General features: G+C 29.3%; 1 protein-coding gene across 4 annotated transcripts in view; it reads right to left on the bottom strand.

Annotated features, from left to right (window-relative positions):
* LOC136989782 (dystrobrevin beta-like) overlaps positions 1-18,866 on the bottom strand; it is a 60,170-nt gene that overhangs the window by 22,459 nt on the left and 18,845 nt on the right. For 3 of the 4 annotated variants that reach the window (XM_067288055.1, XM_067288052.1, XM_067288053.1), the window contains exons 2-6: positions 5,178-5,276; positions 2,713-2,793; positions 2,421-2,634; positions 2,255-2,340; positions 2,002-2,153 (exon numbers count right to left, since the gene is read on the bottom strand). In XM_067288055.1, the coding sequence (XP_067144156.1) occupies positions 2,002-2,153; positions 2,255-2,340; positions 2,421-2,634; positions 2,713-2,793; positions 5,178-5,276 (632 nt within the window). Of the gene's footprint in view, positions 1-2,001; positions 2,154-2,254; positions 2,341-2,420; positions 2,635-2,712; positions 2,794-5,177; positions 5,277-15,309; positions 15,657-18,866 lie in introns of those variants that run through there. The other variant, XM_067288054.1, reaches the window with a different exon arrangement.

Here is an 18,866-nt window from a genome sequence, read left to right as displayed (position 1 = left end):
AAATAAACACTTATTCAATTTTTATAGGGTAAAGTGATTTCACTTATTCATTTTGTTTTTATTGCTTAAGTTGTTTCTGTTAACTTCTTGTTGCTTTAATTTTTTTGTTTAAAGAATTCTTTAAGTGGAAATTTTTTCACAATCATTATACTGTTTAGTATGATGATTGTAAACAAATCACAAAACCATAAAATTTATTGATGCAAAATTTCATACTTTTTAATTTCAAATATTTTACTTTTATTTGTTATCATTTGTCCTTTAATTTATATACAGAGATCCTACTCAAATTTTTGTTTTAAATTCTATGACTTTCCTTGAACTTCATGTCCTTATGTCACATTGACAAAATAAAACAGCATTTGACTTACTATGAACATATGCTATTGCTTCTCTAGCTTTTTAATTAGTTATTTTTTCTAATTAACAGTTATATATCTTTTATAATTGCCAAAGTATTACAACTAAAAATAAAATGTTTTATTAAATTAAAGTAGTTTATTCTGTTATTAATCCACAACCACAAATCTATAAGACTTTGAAATAAAGAAAAAAAGCAATAATTTATTTATCTATTATTCATTAACAAATCCTGTATAATCCTTGTACAAAAGTATATATTTATTAAATTTATCTCTTAATAAATTTCTTGAAATTTATAAAATAAAAAAAACTGGAAAAAAAACAGAAATTGTTTTGTTATGTAATCAAAATTATTAAAATAAAAAATGATAAATAATATGATTTAAATTAAAATTAGTTATTATTTTTTGTACCTTGTAAATTTTTGGGGAATTTTGTGTATGCTTGGGGAAAATTTTGAGTCCTGAAAATATTCTGCACTCCTTTTCATAAGCTGTAATGCACCACATTACTTCTTGCTGCCTGCAGACAGCTATACTTAGTCAAGCATATTGTCAGCAAAAGAAAAAAAAGACAGCCAAGAAGGCAAATTTCCTGACTTTTCATGACTGTTTCCTAACATTACTGAAAATTCCTGACTTTCTAGATGTATATGTATATATTAATTTTAACAAAAGTACTTAAAAATTTAAAAGAAATTAAGTAAAATATTTTTAAATTTATAAAAAAACAACTGTAATCAAAAGTAATTGTGTATGAAAAATTGTTTTAGTAGTCATTCTGTTTGTAGATGTTTTAGAGATTCTGTTTAGCCACTGCAAACTAGGCAATATTGTAGCAAACTGGTTGAAGGCAATGTTGAATGAAATGTTTGATTGTCACATGGTTGACCATTGATTGCCAGGTCATCAACTCGATTCACTCTACATTATACCTTTGATGGAAAACAGGTAGTCCATTTGACACTTCTCAGATCCAAGAAGTTGAATTTTTCAGGTGATGATCAGCAATGCTCATGTGTATTTGAAAGTTTGTGAGAAAGAGCATGAGCTGTAGGCCACAAAGGTGTGCATTTGTGCTATAATCTTTGTCACATTTCGGTCATGTCTTCACTATGATGGGATTACAAAACAAAAAGCTGTTTGATATATTTTCATAGATATAAGAATATAAAATATTTCATTGATTTTATTGAAATTATTGAAATCTATCAAGTCCAAATTTTCTTTTCATTTAGTTATTAAATTTCAGCCAAACAGACAACAAATGAAAGCAGCTGAAGCTAACTTCAACAAATTGTCATTGCCATTTTAGAATATAAACTACAGAGCAATAGTTCATAGAGAGGGAGACAAAATGTTCATTGGTTCTGTAGAACTACATCACAAGAATTGATATTGCCAAATCATTAACAATCATGCACGTATGATAAAAATTGCATCTGATGTCATGTCGAAAGCAATGGCATTGCCTAGTTTGAGGCAGGTGGGGTTTTGAATGGTTGTCTAATAAAAAATTTGAAGGGATAAGTGTTTATTTCATTTAAAATCTATACTTAAGGAATTAATTTATTTGTATTTTTAAAATATTTATGTTTTCTTTATATAAAAATATAAAATTGATGAACTTAGAATTTACCCCATCAAAAATAGTACTGGCTAAACCATCACTATAACAAAATGAAGGAGATTCTAAAACTGAGCATGGAAGAGCTAAAATTTCTTTTATAAAATCAGAAAATTTACTAAACACAAGATGTCCATTTTGGTCTGAGATTAAAGAAAATATATCTGAAATGAAAAAATTAATATCGCAATTAAAGCAGGTGAAATGAGTAATGAAAATCATCTTATATCCACACGTAAATTCATACTTCATACTAAGTACTTACAAAGTAATTTATCCATTAGCTTTCCTGCACACATTGTAGCCAAAGATACTTTTATGGACATCACATGAATCTTACCAGTCTCTTCTCTATTAAAAATAGAAATAACACTATACTCAACCAAAAAATAATGAATATAAATAATCTAATTACATTTTTTTCCACTTACGGATCATAAGTGACTAATAACCAAGTAAGTAACATTGATATACTTTGATTTATATCAATTTGTTGTGTTGATGGAAGCCTTTTATTTAATTGGAAGAATATTGAAGATATAAGAGTTTCCAAACGGGATATGGGCACATCCAATTTAGGTTCTATAATGTTCAAGCCATTTTCACGGAATGCTTCTATAATATTCCAGATGTCTACTAAATGCACTGAAAAAAAAAATCAAATTTATTACAACTATAAGAAAGAAAAATAATTTCATGAAATTAAAAAAAATATGCATGTACAATTAGTTCTCTTCTGAATAAATCTTAGTTTGCATGCTGTACGGTAAGAGGAGAATCTAATAACATCAAAATTCTGTGCTTCTGAAAAAACAAAGCATATAAAACATAATTATCATCACATATAAAAAAATAATCTAATATTTTTATATAATATTAATTCATTATATCATATTTAAGAATTTATAATTATATTTATAAAGAATTCATACAAGTATGTACTATATATTATTCAAAGTGTAAAATATGAGGAGCAAAGCAAAACAACATAATTACTAAATTTATAATATATAGTAAAACCTCTAATCATGAAACCCTTATTAAGTCAAACTGAATTGTTAGTCCTGGAAAACATCTTACATAATATAACATATTTTTCTACTTTATTCATTCTTGTCTAGCTCACTCTATAGTATCAAAACTTTCACTCTTATGCTAGAAATTTTATTTATAATTATCATGAAATGATTATAAGGCCAAAAAAAATGTTTTATGACAATTATAAATAAAATTTCACGTATAAAAGTGAAAGTTTTGGTATTTTTCTACTCTTAAACTCAAACAAAATTTCACATATATCAATATTTCCCTTCTTAAGTCAAACTCAGCATAGTGACATAGTGACACTAACATAAAAACATAGTGACACTAACAGGTAAGAGCAAAGAATTGGCAGATATCCTAAAGAAAAGGAGAGTAAGCATGTCCTGCTTACAATCGGAGAAAATAAAAAGGAGAGAAGGCTACAGAAATTGATTGTGACTATAAGTTATGGTATTCTGGGATGAGAAATGAAAGGAACAGAGTTGGGATTGTGGTCTGTAAAGAGCTGAAGAAGAAAGTAGTAGAAATAAAAAGAATAAATGACAGAACTGATGATAAAGGTGTTCCTTGGAAAGGCAGATTTAAATTGAAACTTACTCAGTGTATATAACTCTCAAGCAGAGTTAGGGGAGGAAGCAAAGAGGGAGTTCTGAAATTGCATAGATAACCTATAACAAAATACCAAAATGCGAGGAGGTAATACGGCAAAACCTCCATTAACGGACACTCCATTAGCAGACACCTCTACTTAATGGACATTTTTACAATCTTCAGACCCTTCTATACAGGGTGAGGTACTAAATCTGAAAAGTGAAATACAGTAGAGCATCGTTTATCCGAACCGATTGGGGACTGGGGTTGTTCGGATAACTGATTTTTTTGGATAACCGATTATGTACGAAAAAATATATTAAACTATCTGATGTTGAATTTTTCTCCGTTGTGTGTCGCTTCGTGTTGAATTTTTGTCGATTTTAAGCCTAACGAAAATTTTTATACTAATAATCAGGGCTATTGTATCGTCAAAAATTATTTCTTTATTTTGTACAAACAAAATAAATATATTGAAAAATATAAAAACAAAAAAAATTATACTTTAGAAGTTAATCTAGTATCAAAAACGTTCAATTCAGCACGACACAGTCCAACTGGAAAGCTTTTGGTTGACCGGCTTTTGGATAAACGATGCTCTACTGTATCTCCAAAACAAAGCATTGCAGAGGAAAATGTTTAAAATAAAATATGTTTGTTTTGAAGGCAGAAGAATAATAGGTTTATGTTTTATTTTGAGCACAAAATAACAAATAACTTTTGCCATAAAGATCTTTCTGTTTAATCACTTATTTTTCATTGTGCAAAGTAAGTGATAAACAAAAAGATTTTTCAGGCAAAAGTTATTTGTTATTTCATGTAGATTCAGCTGCCACTATAGAAACTATAAGTTTTCATTTGAAAATAAACTGACCTTAATATGACCTTGAAAATGTGCTTAAAATATAAATAAACAAACCTGTTACCCTTGTGCCTTCAAAACAAACACATTTTAAACATTTCCTCTGCAATGCTTTGTTTTGAAGCTAACTTCTTTCATTTCTTCAGATTAAATGCCTCACCTTGTATATGAAAGAAAAATGTTATGATATGTATATGAATATAATGTAAATAAACTTCTAATCTTAATTCTTTGTGCCTCTATGTCATTAATATTTCAATTTTGTTTTTTATATTGTCCATATAGACCTTCTTTATAAATAGGACTTATTATACTAGTACTGTATAGTTTTGAATTAACAAAAAGGAAGAAGTCTTAGTCAAAAAGCAAAATGTCTTTATTTTCACCTGTTGCTTTTTACTTCATTTTTATTACTAAGACTTCATCCTTTTTGCTAATATAAAACTATACCAGTATAATAACCTATAATTATATAATATTATATAAAATAAGTCCTATTTATAAACAAGGTCTACATAGACAATATAAAAAACAAAATTCTGATCTATTTTTCCTATTTAGGAATTTATCAACAAAGTACTTTTTGTCTATTACACATTTTAAAGAATATTCTGTTGAAAATATTACACAAAATAATTAGCTGTTAATAATAATAAATGAGTGCATTGATAATTTAAAAAAATATATTTACTCATTTCTGCCATGAGAAGGCGATAATCAGGAGGAAGGCCTTGAGAACTGGAACTCAAGTCATCTGAAAAATGTCCACTATCCATGCTTGTTGCTGGATCTTTAAAAATAAACATTTTCAAAATTTAATTTGAATTCTATAGTATCTCAAATTTACACACACAGACACACAAAATGTACCATATAATTGGATATAAATTATTAAATAATTTATATCCAAGCAATAAAAATTGCAGTTGACATAAGACTAAAATTTACTATAGATGAGGGGGTTCCCCTTAAACAATTATACATACACAAATACTATTTTTTCTAATTCTTTTATATTTGAAAAGTTTTGAAAATGATAGTGAAAATATTTTCAAGAATTTTTAAATGATTCTATTTGCTAAATAAATAAACAACATTAAAATATATATGCATTTACAGTATGTATCTAATTTGCTAATCAACTCCTAAGGGATCAATACCTTCTCAACAGGAAAGATATTGGTCCTGCTGTAGAGAGAAGATATTTTTATTTATATAATTGTGATAAAAGTTAAGTAACAAGAATAAAAGTATGTTATCATATTAAAACGTTTTGTATATAAAATTAAGGCTTGAAAAAATTACAAAATATTTCCTAGGGACAAACTCTATTTCCTGCTAACTAAAAGAAGTCCTTAGGAAAATTTTTGTAATTCTTCCAAGTTTATACTTATGTCCTGGCAATTAATTTTATTAAATATATATAATTAAAGCATATGGTACTCTCTTTGTTCTAAGTGAAAAACATTTTCTTGCAATTTCTTCATGCAAGGCAGATGATAATAGCTGACAATTGAACTTGAAAAATAAATGCTATAGTTAATTCTGTAAATTTTAATAAATGCCTACTATAATACAAATCTATTGTTATATTCAATGATTTTAATAAAAATTTGTATTCAGAAAAACATTATATCAACATATAGAAAGAAACAGATAAATACACCTATTGAATACAAAAAACAAACTTACGTAAAACCCGATAACCAGAGTGGTAGAATTGCAAGGAATGCTAACGTTTTTTACGAAGCCCCGTCTGGGCTCTTCTTCAGGCTTTATAGTAATACAATTGATTACACCTATTGAAAGTCTCCCTACTATTAAATATTGATTCTACTTATGAAAACTTAAATTCAAGATTATTTTATAGAAAATCTTTTTAACAACAAGAATTGTATCAAGTCATAATTATTAGTCACTAATGAACAAAAAATTACAAAGTAAGTTGTATTTGCCAAAGTTTTTACAAGCCCTCCACATAGTCTCCAGCCATGTATAGCACCTGTTACACTGTCATGTAACAGGTGCTATACAAACACTGTCAACAATGCTGTTTCCACAGATAGCGTGCAAGGACCATGCTACTGAAGCTAAAATGGCATTTGTCAATGGGAATTGATCTCATAAAAAATTTTTCAAATATAACTTTCTAGAGAAATTACTGGTACTGGTAGCAGATTCTGGATTAAGAATCATAAACATTAGTTCAATTACATATAGTAATTGAACTAATGTTTGAACATTACTGGAAATCCAAAGGCTTAGAGGTGATTACTTATAAAATTTCTTGAATATCATTTATGACTTGCATTTATGCAAGAACAGCCAGTTTTGTTATATGACAATGCCTAGTGCCATATTGCTGATATGGCACTCGGCATTGTTACAATGTAGAAATGGTTGGAAGATCTTTAAACATCTGCCCTATTCACAAAACATATCTACCTATGATTTTGACTTGTTCAGAAAACTAAAGAAGCTTTTACAAGCAGGACTTTGAAGCAGAAATCTTGATCATGGCTCAAGTTCCAGCTCCACTCCAGATAATTTGCTAGCTCCTGCTCCAGTTCCAACCAAACATTTCATTTTTAAGTGAAATTGTTTGAGACAGGAATGCATTATTCAAACTACTTTATTTTTTTACTTTTATTTATAATCTGCTTCTGTTACTTCATATAAATGTTATGTAAATGATAAAAATAGGTATTTTTATCACACTTATGAACTGCTCACTTGCCAAATCGATTAACTCCATATAACAAAAAGTATAAAAATTTATAATGTAAATTATTTTATTATATTCCTTTTTAAACTTTAAATTTAAATATAAACATTGTAGAATGTATCTATATATATACTGTTAAATTAAAGCATAGCTTTAATGTAATGATACATAAAATTAGTTACATGATAAATGTAAAAATAATAATGATTATATTAAGGATTTACAAACGAAGTTAATCAATTTGGCCTGTGAATGGCTCATATAATTATAGGTAATTTTAGGATTATTCTCAGACTAATCAAACTATAATTAATGTATAGAAAATATTCTCTATAAAACATATTTAAAGTTTATGTTTTAACACTATAATATGATGAACATTTATATCCAAAGAATGAATAAATAAATATCACTTCAGAATGAGAATATTCCTATACAGAGGCAAAGCTTTGGAACAGAGGTCCTGATTATGGTTCCTTGCTCCAGATCTGTTCCAGGTGAATTTTCTAACTCTGGCTCCAGCCAAACATTTAGTTTCTAAGTATAATTGTTTGAGATCGGTATACATTATCAAACCATTTTATTTCAATTTATAATCTGTTTTTAGTACCGTGTAAATTTTATATAAACAATAGAAATAGATCTTTTTGATCATATATGAAAATACTGTATGTAATTTTTGTATTATTCTCTTAATGACTTTTAGTTGTTTCCTTATAAAATTGCCGGGACAATTTCACATTTAGAAGAAAAAAATATATTTCTTACTAGACTATACAAATACTTGAGTCCATATCTATCAGTCCCTTCACACGCTTTTGTAGAGGCATTAACAAGTCTACAGCAAAACCATCCTTTTATTTGAGGCTACTGTCCGCCAACAAATGTAAAAAAGTTAAAAGTCCTCTAGTGGTAGCACACACAATTTTTAAAAATAATAATTACATTATACAATTGTGTGCTACCGCTAGAGGACTTTTAACTTTTACATTTGTTGGCGAACAGTAGCCTCAAATAAATAAACAACAACTAGCCCGTTATATATAAAGACCAACAACTGCCGAATTATCGGGCTAGCAAATGGCTATAGTAATATTAATAATTTAAGTTAATTTGGTACTAGAGTTAGGCATTAGGCGCCATCTCTTGCTAAATTTAATAATTAGAATTTTAATTAAATAATTTAAATAAATTTAGGCTTAACTGGAAGAAAAGAATCGGCCCGAAGCGGGATTCGAACCCGCAACTTCTGCTATCCGCGCAGACACGTTACCAGTTACGCTACCCGGACCTTCGGTCCGATCCTCCCCTTCCAGTTGATATAAGATTACCGTACGACCATCGACGGCTATTACAATGCCGGCTGGGGACACGTTAATTGCCCACGTCCTCCCAAAGGCACTCAACCGGCCATCGCAAACCCCGGCAAGGCGTATACATATAAATAACCAAATTATTTATTCTAATTATTAAATTTAGCAAGAGATGGCGCCTAACGCCTAACTCTAGTACCAAATTAACTTAAATTATTAATATTACTATAGCCATTTGCTAGCCCGATAATTCGGCAGTTGTTGGTCTTTATATATAAAGGGTTAGTTGTTGTTTATTTATATGTATACGCCTTGCTGGGGTTTGCGATGGCCGGTTGAGTGCCTTTGGGAGGACGTGGGCAATTAATGTGTCCCCAGCCGGCATTGTAATAGCCGTCGATGGTCGTACGGTAATCTTATATCAACCGGAAGGGGAGGATCGGACCGAAGGTCCGGGTAGTGTAACTGGTAACGTGTCTGCACGGATAGCAGAAGTTGCGGGTTCGAATCCCGCTTCGATCCGATTCTTTTCTTCCAGTTAAGCCTAAATTTATTTAAATTATTTAATTAAAATTCTAATTATTAAATTTAGCAAGAGATGGCGCCTAACGCCTAACTCTAGTATCAAATTAACTTAAATTATTAATATTACTATAGTCATTTGCTAGCCCGATAATTCGGCAGTTGTTAGCCTCAAATAAAAGAACGGTTCCGTCGTAGACTTGTTAACGCCTCTACAAAAGCGTGTGAAGGGACAGACAGATATGGACTCAAGTATTTGTATAGTCTAGTAAGAAATATATTTTTTTCTTCTAAATTTAGTTGTTTCCTGTTTACTTATATGTCATGATGATGAGAATAGGCCAGTAATGCAGTGTTCATAATCAATTGTGTATTTGTACTCCTTTAATTCATTGTTAGAGATTATATCCCTTTGCACCTATGTATACAAGTTTCTATTTTTTTTGTAATATATCAGTTTTTATTGGAATGGAGTACCAGACACAGAGTTATGATCATATGGTGTTTTATCATTCTTTAAGATTTTGAAAACTGTTGGGTAACATTGATATACCAGTGTAAGATTATTAGAATCAGCTGCCTCTATGTCTATATATATTTCTTAAAGTTAGGAAGTAATGATTGAAAATGTTTTTATCTTAATAAATACATTGCTGGAACCAGCAATTATTTATTATGACATTGTCACAATGCTGGGCTGAAATTTTTATTTATTTAATTTAAAATATATGCTATCCACCTCAAATTAGTAGTGGTTTGCCCTTACACATCATACTTTTCCTTTAATAACAGAGTTATGCCAGTTATCTATCTAAGACCTTTTGGGAGAAATTTTTGAACTGAAATAATATGACTTCTGGTTTGCATCAGAAGTTCATATACAGTGGGTGATCAGTTAACAAACAGTTCAGACTGCGAACAAATCAGACAATGAACACTTTTGTGGAAGATTTTTATGTTCAGACAACAAATACATGTTCAGATATTGAACACCTCACAGAACAAACACAAGATGAAGCAACGTAAAATAGTGAATACCGATTGATCTTCCCTTGTCTCTAGGTGACAATTTGAAACCTTTCAAAGCTTGGGAGATGTCGACATTGATGCTCAGCCAATACCAATTGGATAATACTCCTCTGAACTTTGAGACTTTCCTTTCTAATTCCAGCTTTTTGTTTACATTTCTAACAAAAGAAATTTTTTAAGGTCTTTGCAAGACTGTTGGACAGCACTCATTAAGTTTTGCATTGGTTTTTATTTTCAAAAGGCGAGAGTATAATAGCCAAGGTAAAGAGAGGGGTAGAGATGTCTGATGTGACTAGGAAGTATGGCTTGAACAGATCAACAGTAGGCACAATCTTAGCTAAGAAAGATATAATCAAGAAGACTCAAGCAGCTAAAGGAGTAATGAAAATCACATCTGAGAAATAAAGTACATTGACAAGCTCATAATAGAACCTGAAACTGATCTGACAACAGAACTCCAAGAACTCTTAAATGAAGAACACCAAGAAACTCAGTAAGATATGTTTTCTTCTAAAAAAGAGGAAAATGAAAGAGGACTAATGCCAACATCTGCTATTAAAAATCTTTTGAAGAAATGGGAGGATGTCAGAACAACTGTCTTAGAATGGCATCCAAACCAGGTTGAGGTTAAAGAGCTTAGGATCTCTACAATGACATTGCTATTAATTACTTTCGAAAAATCCTGAAGAAGCAAGAAAAGCAATTGACATTGGATAGATTCTTTAACATCCCACAAATGCAAAAGAGAACATGACTGATAAAAATGCAAGACTGTATATATAAATATTTTTTATTATTACATATAAATACACATAGTAAGAAAGTTTATAATTTTTTATTTATTTTTTGGGGTCTCTAGAATAAATTAATCAAATTCCCATAAAAATCTGTGGTAAATTAATAATTGGTTAATGAACAATTCAGGTACCAACAGAAAATACAGTCTTGGAACAAATTATGTTCGTTAACTGATCACCCACTGTATAGGTAATCAGGACTTCCTATCCTCATGGTTTCCATATCTGGTCTAGTCTTTCATTTATCAAACTCTGTTCTTGAGAGGGTGCGTTTTTTATGCAGCACTCGAGAAGCGCTTTACAGCGAACACTCTGAAACCCGTTTCTAAATGGCCAACGCTGCTCGTGACATCATTTCGCTACATTTTCGCTGCATAAAAAAATGTGCCCAGATTAAAGGAAGACAAACAGATGGACAACAGTAAGAATTTATAGGTCTACAATTTTTTCAAATTGCAGCCCAATAATATAATTAAAATTCTGGCCTTTACACCAAAATCAAAACCAAATTAAAAATAAAATCATAACTAATTAAAATCAAATAAATTGAAAATTAAATCATTTTTAAAAACTATTTAAAAGTTGTTTTGAAATCTTCAAAACATAAATCTAATTAATTTATAAATATATGTTATTTGTGTGTGGCTGTGGCCGAAAATTTTGCTTTTAATATATATACTTGGTAGAGAAAAATTATTCAAAATAATATAAAACTAAACCTAAATCTGTATATCTGTATTCTGTATATATTCAAAGATTATTATTCAAAAATCAAACTTAAAGAATAGATGCTACTGGAGCAAATGAATAGCTATCTCTTTAACTTTAACTCTAAGTCAAAAGTGAAGTCTTTTTGTGTCTCCTATCCCCACACAAATTCCTTCTTTTCCCTTTGTTAGCCCTTTCCACAAATTCATGCCGAGTCCACATAGAAAGTTAATGGCTGGTCCTTTTGAGGAACGAATTGTAGACGCCATCTGCAACCTGATATGATTTACACACTGCTTCTTTGTAAAGTATTGGTTTCAGTTTTGATGGGGACGAAACATTTTGTTTTTAATATATAAAGATTTATGTTCCTCAAGTCTTGCTTTCAAGCTCCTCACTTAGCTCCCACATATGTAAGTTTATGTTGAAATTGTTGATCTACCAGAGGGATGGAGTATACTCCTGGTGTTCCACTTGCCTTTGCTGACATATTTGCCTTGAGAACATTTTAGTTGGGTCATTAAACAAACTTCAATTCTTGTTTATTTTGAAAATGGCCTAAGTCACTCACTCTCTCATAAATTTGTGATTTGTGAAGAAAAAATTAATTAATTCCTTGCTGTCATTAGATAGAATCAAAAACAAGAATACAAAATACTGATAGAAAAATCTCTCTGCTGGTTACAAATACAGCTGATGTGATTTCTAAAAACTGCTGAATATAAAATGTTCTGTAAGACATCTGTGCATTATGATGCTGAATTCCATGTTTTAAATCTTTCATCCAAAAGAGGAAGGTCAAAAATATATCAAAATATTCGATTACTTTCATTATATGCTACCATCAGATCAGTTACAAAGGAAAAATATAAAGATGCCATACCAATTTATCAGGAATATTTCATTCCTCATAAATTGGTGGGATGTATGGCATCTTTATATAACAAAATATGTCATCAAATATTTGCTCTTGTATAATGTAAATATTTTCTTTGATTATACAATTTTATCTGTAGATTATAAGTAAATATGTTTTTCAGATGTCAAATGACAAACTATTTTCAAAATTAATCGTATAAGTCATTTGACATCTGAAAAAATATATTTACTTGTAACCAACAAATAAAATTGTATATAATCACAGAAAATATTTACATTATATAAGTTATATAATGTATATAGTTACAAAATATATTTTTATACATCTCATATCAAAGAGCATATCAAAATGGCGATATTTTGCTCTTGGATAAAGAAGGCACACATGCATTGCACGGACGTTTCTGATACAGTTAAAGAACTACAGTATATCCGAAGAACAGCTTTGCAGAATGGCTACAGAGGAGAAAAAATAGATGCTCTCATCAAGAAAGATCCTAACCTGGTGCACGGGAGGAATAGAAACCAACAAAAAGAAAAAGTGGTACTCGATTACATACCTTTTCTTAAGCCGTTTGTTAAGAGGATTTCTAAAAGTAAGAACTTGCAAATCATTTATCGACACAATCCCACTATATACAAGCTATTAAGAAATGACAAGATGAATTATGATCATAACTCCTTAACAGGAATATACTCAATACCACTAAGGGACCATAGGTTCGACTCTAAATTAGTATATACGGGGGCAACGTTGAGGAATTTGAAAAAGAGGATTAATGAACATAAGCAGTCGGTGAGCAAAGCGGTTGATAGTACAGTCCTTGCCAATTATGCCAAGCAACAGGGCATCACAGTTTTTTGGGACCAAGCCTCTATCATCAAGTCTACTAGATCGAAGCATGTGATAAAATTTTTGGAAAAATTGGAAATCCACAGGGCGCAGAAGAGCACACACATTGCATCAACTATAGGGACGCTGATGGGCTTTCCACCGCTTGGAAGTCTTTTTGTGACGGGTTAGCGTAATTGTAAAATTAAGATAATCCTAGATTATCCTTGTTTATTTTAAGCCTATTGTTAGTTTTTTGTTTCCTGTTGTATTTATTTTATTTTGTGACGTATTGGCGTAATTGTAAAATTACGATAATCATAGATTATTTTATTTTGTTTACTTTAAGCCTATTGTTAATTTTTGTATTTTTTGCATTTATTAACGATTATTTAAAATTTAATTTACGTAATTTTTGTTCAAATTTCACATTCGATTTAAAGAAAGTAACTGATGATGGACGCTTAATGCGTTTGAAAACATTCTTAATATTAAAGAACTTGTGCTGAAGTTTGAATGGTTATTTATTTTATGTTATTGATTCTTCAGTAAGCAAGTATATATTTATTTATTAATTTTTAATTCATAAAAAATTTTTAAGGAGCCATTTTATTACTACAGATTAGATTGTAGTTCTTCACTAAAACATTTAGTATTTTTGTATCTTCTGTATAAGCTGTAAATACATGATGATTAAATCGATTATTCAATTTAAGCACAGAATAAACACAACCTGTACTCTTACAACAGATCTCTGAGGAATCCTCCTATTTAATGAAAAGGATCAGAAAATCACTTAATTCTATGATGATTAGAATATGATCAAAATAAATATACTGAGGGAGAATAAACTAAAGAAGATGAATCTAAATAAATTGTAAAAATATCTAAATGTAAAAAAATGTTAATATTCTAAGTTTAAAATAAAATTTTAATGTAAAGGAAAACCTGTAAAAACAAGAATTGCACAGAACTATGTAAACATTCTGGCTTAAACAAGTTTTCTGTCACTACTTCAAAATGTAAGTTTTTTTCCTTCTTTTTTTTACCAGCTTTTAAGCTAGACCCAGTATTTGCTATATTTGTAAAAGTTGAAATGATAAAAAAACAAAAATAAAACAGCACAAGAAACAAAATACACATTCAAGAATATATTTTAAACTAAAAAGAAAAAAGCATACCTGTTCTAAGTAAAATTTCTTTGTGCTTTTTCATATAAAATATAAACTTTTAGATATCATCTTGGATGATTTACCAACTTAAATTTGAACTTTTAGAGAGAATAGGCTCAAATTTTATACCCCAAGCTCTTTCTGCATTTTTGGTAGTATGTTCTTTTTAAATTTGTCCATACATAAGAAAATCACAATAATTTTTCTGATGATTTTAAATTGGAATGGACTTAGGCTACAAACACTCATGCATAAAACATGACAAAATATAAACAGAAACAGAAAACATTGATATGTTTTCTGAAGTTTTTGCTTTGATCAAATACAAAGTCAAGTAAAGCAATTTTCTTATTTTTACACACTGAAAAATTTTCTGTCAAAGTGTGATCAATAGAAGAAATCTCTCACCATCTTGTATTAAATTTAATGCAAGATTTTGGCTTAACTGCCTACCTCTAGCCATATTCTTTAGTAATTAATTAGCCTTAAGCAGCCAAATAAAGAATAGAGCTGTTCATTTAGTATTATATATATTCATATTAGTATTTATGTAAGCTACAGTATTAGAATTAAAAGGAATTATTGGAAAGATTTTAAAATAACAATAAATATTTTCCTAAAAAAATGTGTATCAGCATCAATAAAAACAATAAATATAAAGAATAAGAATATATAAATGCAATTGAAACTTTTTCCATTATTTTATCTGATACTATGGAATTTCCAGCAATTTTCTATAATAATTTATAAAAATTCTTACATTTGAAAGCATAATAAATATATTGATATATAATATTTGATTAAAACAATTCATTACTACTACTAGAATTTACAGAATCAAATTACCTTTTGGGAAAAACTTCAAGAATAAATTTGAACTATAAACTTGTATGAATGTATCCTTTGTAAATCAATATTGAAATAGATTAACAAAATAGTTAGTAATGTATGCCAGTTGTTTTCTTTATAGACTCATTCATATCATTCAGATTGTCTATCATGTTACTTAAATTCTCAACTGTCAGACAATTCACTTCAATCACATCATTCATTATGAGATAAACAATGCATAAAATTGATAAATTGCTAGAAATTACTCCTAGATTTCTTCAGCAATTATTTCATCAGTGGATAAGTGTAACAAATAATGACACATTGGACAGTTGCCAAACAGTGTACAGTATTAAGATTTATGTCTGAAGTGAAAAGAAATAATTTGTCCCTGAAGCTTTACATTATTAAGAATCAAGTTACTTTGAATAAAAAAGAATAGCATTCACATTTAAATATGCTATTATATTCAAAAAAGCAAAATGAATTCTGAAAGAACATTGTTATTTAATCTACTGTTTAAGTAATAAAATAGATTTATTTTCTTTTAATCAAAATTATTCTTTTTTATTGCCAACTTTTAAAATGCTTCTTTTGCAATCTGTAAAATTTTATATTTACAGTAATATATTGAATGTCCTTAAACTATGTTAAAAAAATAGTAATGGCTTTAAAACTATGTTTTAATTTATCATCTTAGTTTACATGTAAATTATTTATAAAATTAGACCTTGGAATGTTATAATTCAGCAAACAATTCTTCAACTTCCAATCTATTTGTTAACAATTTGACATACAAATTATGGAGTGGGCTATTTAAAATCTTAATTCAGTTCTCTATTTTTTGAATATATACCGTATTTTACGGACTATAAGACGCTACAGACTATAAGACGCACCTTAATTTTTAAGCAATTTTTAAAAAAAAAATATGTATAAGTCGCTACGGACTATAAGACGCACCTGAATTTTGAAGGCAATTTTTCAAAGAAAAAAGTGCGTCTTATAGTCCATAAAATACGGTATATTCTTACTAAAAACTGATGTTGAAATTAGAATAAATAAAATTTATATAAAACTTATCATAATTTTTTTTCTTAGAAATGCATGCTATGTTGATGATGTATTGATTATATGGAAAGAAAAACCAGATATCTAACAACTTATCAGAAATGTCAATTCCAACAAGTTCAACCTAGAACTCAAACTAGAGCAAGAGAATGACAAAAGTATGCATTTTCTAGACATAGCAATAAAAATAGAGAAAAGAGGGAAAATCGTAACAAAAGTTTACAGAAAAGCGACATATAACCCTCTGTTTATACCATGGAACTCCTAAGACCCAGCATTTTATAAAATAGCAGCATTCTGCACACTTAAAAAGAGAGCGTACACACACTGCAGCAACCCACAAGACAGAATTAAAGAATTAGATCATGTCAAAGAACTAGCTAGGCAGAAAGGTATCTACCAGAATATGATAAAAGCCATTATTAAATAAAAATATAATAAATAAATTAAATTAAATTAAAATATTAACAAAACAAAAATAGACAATAAAGAAAGTAATGACCAGGAAAGAATAAAAAAATACACAGTAATGAAATACATGGCATCTTTAAGCAATATTTACAAAGAAATAGGAGCAGCAACAAACAAAAAGATACTTTTTAAAAGGAATCTCACAGTATACCAAATGCTACGTACAGACAAGAAAGACATAGACCAGAGCTTGATTCCAGGAGTATATAGAATACCATAGAAGATGAAAGGAGACAAAAAGAGCTATACTACATCGGAGCCACAAAGAGATCTTTAAAATAAAGACTGAAAAAGCATGAAAAGAACGTACAAAATGAGCAACCAGTCACTGTGCTACATATGCTATAGCAGACCCAACAGAAGTCACTGTGGATTGGCAAAGGGCTAAAATAATACAAAAGATCCAAGACAAGAGGCACTTGAAATATGCTGAAACATGGCAGATATACAGGGTGTTTCACAGCTTCTCCACAAACTTTTTTTTGAATAACTTTTGAACTGTGCCGTTTTCAGCCTCAATTTTTTGTAGGTGGCACTTTGAACAAAAAGGAATTGCTTCTATCACAAAGTCAGATGAGAGAAAGCATCGAGAGCATCATGAAGGGCATCTCAGATCAGACCTGTAGTAATGCGATTGCTAATTTCCAAGAGAGACTGTGCTACTGCATCTCAATAGAGGGCAGACATTTTGAAAATATCTTGCATTAATTTCCTTTCTCATCTTCTATCTTTGCTAAAAATTTCATTAAAAAATTCAAATTTTCAAAAAAGTTATTCAAAAAAAACTTTGTGGAGAAGCTGTGAAACACCCTGTATAAGACATACCAAAAAGGATTAGCAATAAATTTTAGTGTGTCCAGTAAAATATCAGCAGCTTGGAAAGCAAGCCTAATTTGATTATTATATTATAAAATAAAGGGACGAACAGCATTAAAGAAGCAGGCACTTTGGTGTTCTCTATTTTAGCAATTGTGTTATGTATTTTTTCATATTTTTACATATTTATTGTATTTACATATTTAGTTACTTACTTATTTTATTTTAGCTAGTTATTTATTCGTGTATTTTATATTTTGTGTATATTGGTACAAGTACCATTATAGATTGTATTTATGTATATACTAGCTGACCCGGCCACGCGTTGTTGTGGCATAAAAAAGTAAGTATTAAAAATGTATAATGTTCCAGAACAAATGTCAGTTTAAAAATAAGAATCATTCGATTATTATATTTCCTGATGAAGGCCTTTCAAAATGGCTGAAAATATCAAATAGAAAATAGAAAATAGAATAAAATAGAAAATCAAATTAAAAAGGCTGCATTATAGAGATTTTTGTGTCGATGCTTGAGTTGTAATTAAGTGCAGTTAAAGAAGAACGTTCACATATGCTCATTAGCACTACACTTGACTTTGATTTGTTAAAAAACTTGTCCATTTTGGTCTGTTTTGATATCAGTTTTCAGACTATTGAATACAACAACTGCTTGATATTCATGTCATGTATACATTCTGTTTGTTTATTGATTTGGAAAGAATTGATGGCCTCACTAAATTTTGGCACTATCCTTGCCACCAGTGTCAGAATGTTCTTGAACTGTATGTATATCAGTCAGATGTAACAAGTTCAGAAACACCCAAATACAGTATTAACTAAACATTGAAAAAAATGAAAAGTTTACAATAGACTGGACTAGAAAAAAATCTCTTATTCCAAGTTAGGGATCTGCTAAAAGGAGATAAAATTATATTGATTTGGCAAGACATGGGAAAAAATCCACTATTCCAAGAAACTTGTTCTGCAATCTGTTAAAGCAAGATTCTACTGTACATGTTTTAGTCACCTTGGCCATCTGGTACTAAAAAGATTAAGAGCATCGAAAAGTTAAATAAATTTAACAAATCTTCAATTCTGAGTTTCTTTTATAAAAACACATACACGCACACACAAGCACATATACATATACACAAACAGCATAGCCTAGCCAAACTTAATTTATGTCTGGTTTTGACTATAATTGGAATATCAAAA

Source organism: Centruroides vittatus, unplaced genomic scaffold (genome assembly GCF_030686945.1).
Source record: "Centruroides vittatus isolate TY-2023 unplaced genomic scaffold, ASM3068694v2 scaffold_769, whole genome shotgun sequence".
Lineage (NCBI taxonomy): Eukaryota > Metazoa > Arthropoda > Arachnida > Scorpiones > Buthidae > Centruroides > Centruroides vittatus.
This window is presented reverse-complemented; position numbering and strand designations above follow the sequence as displayed.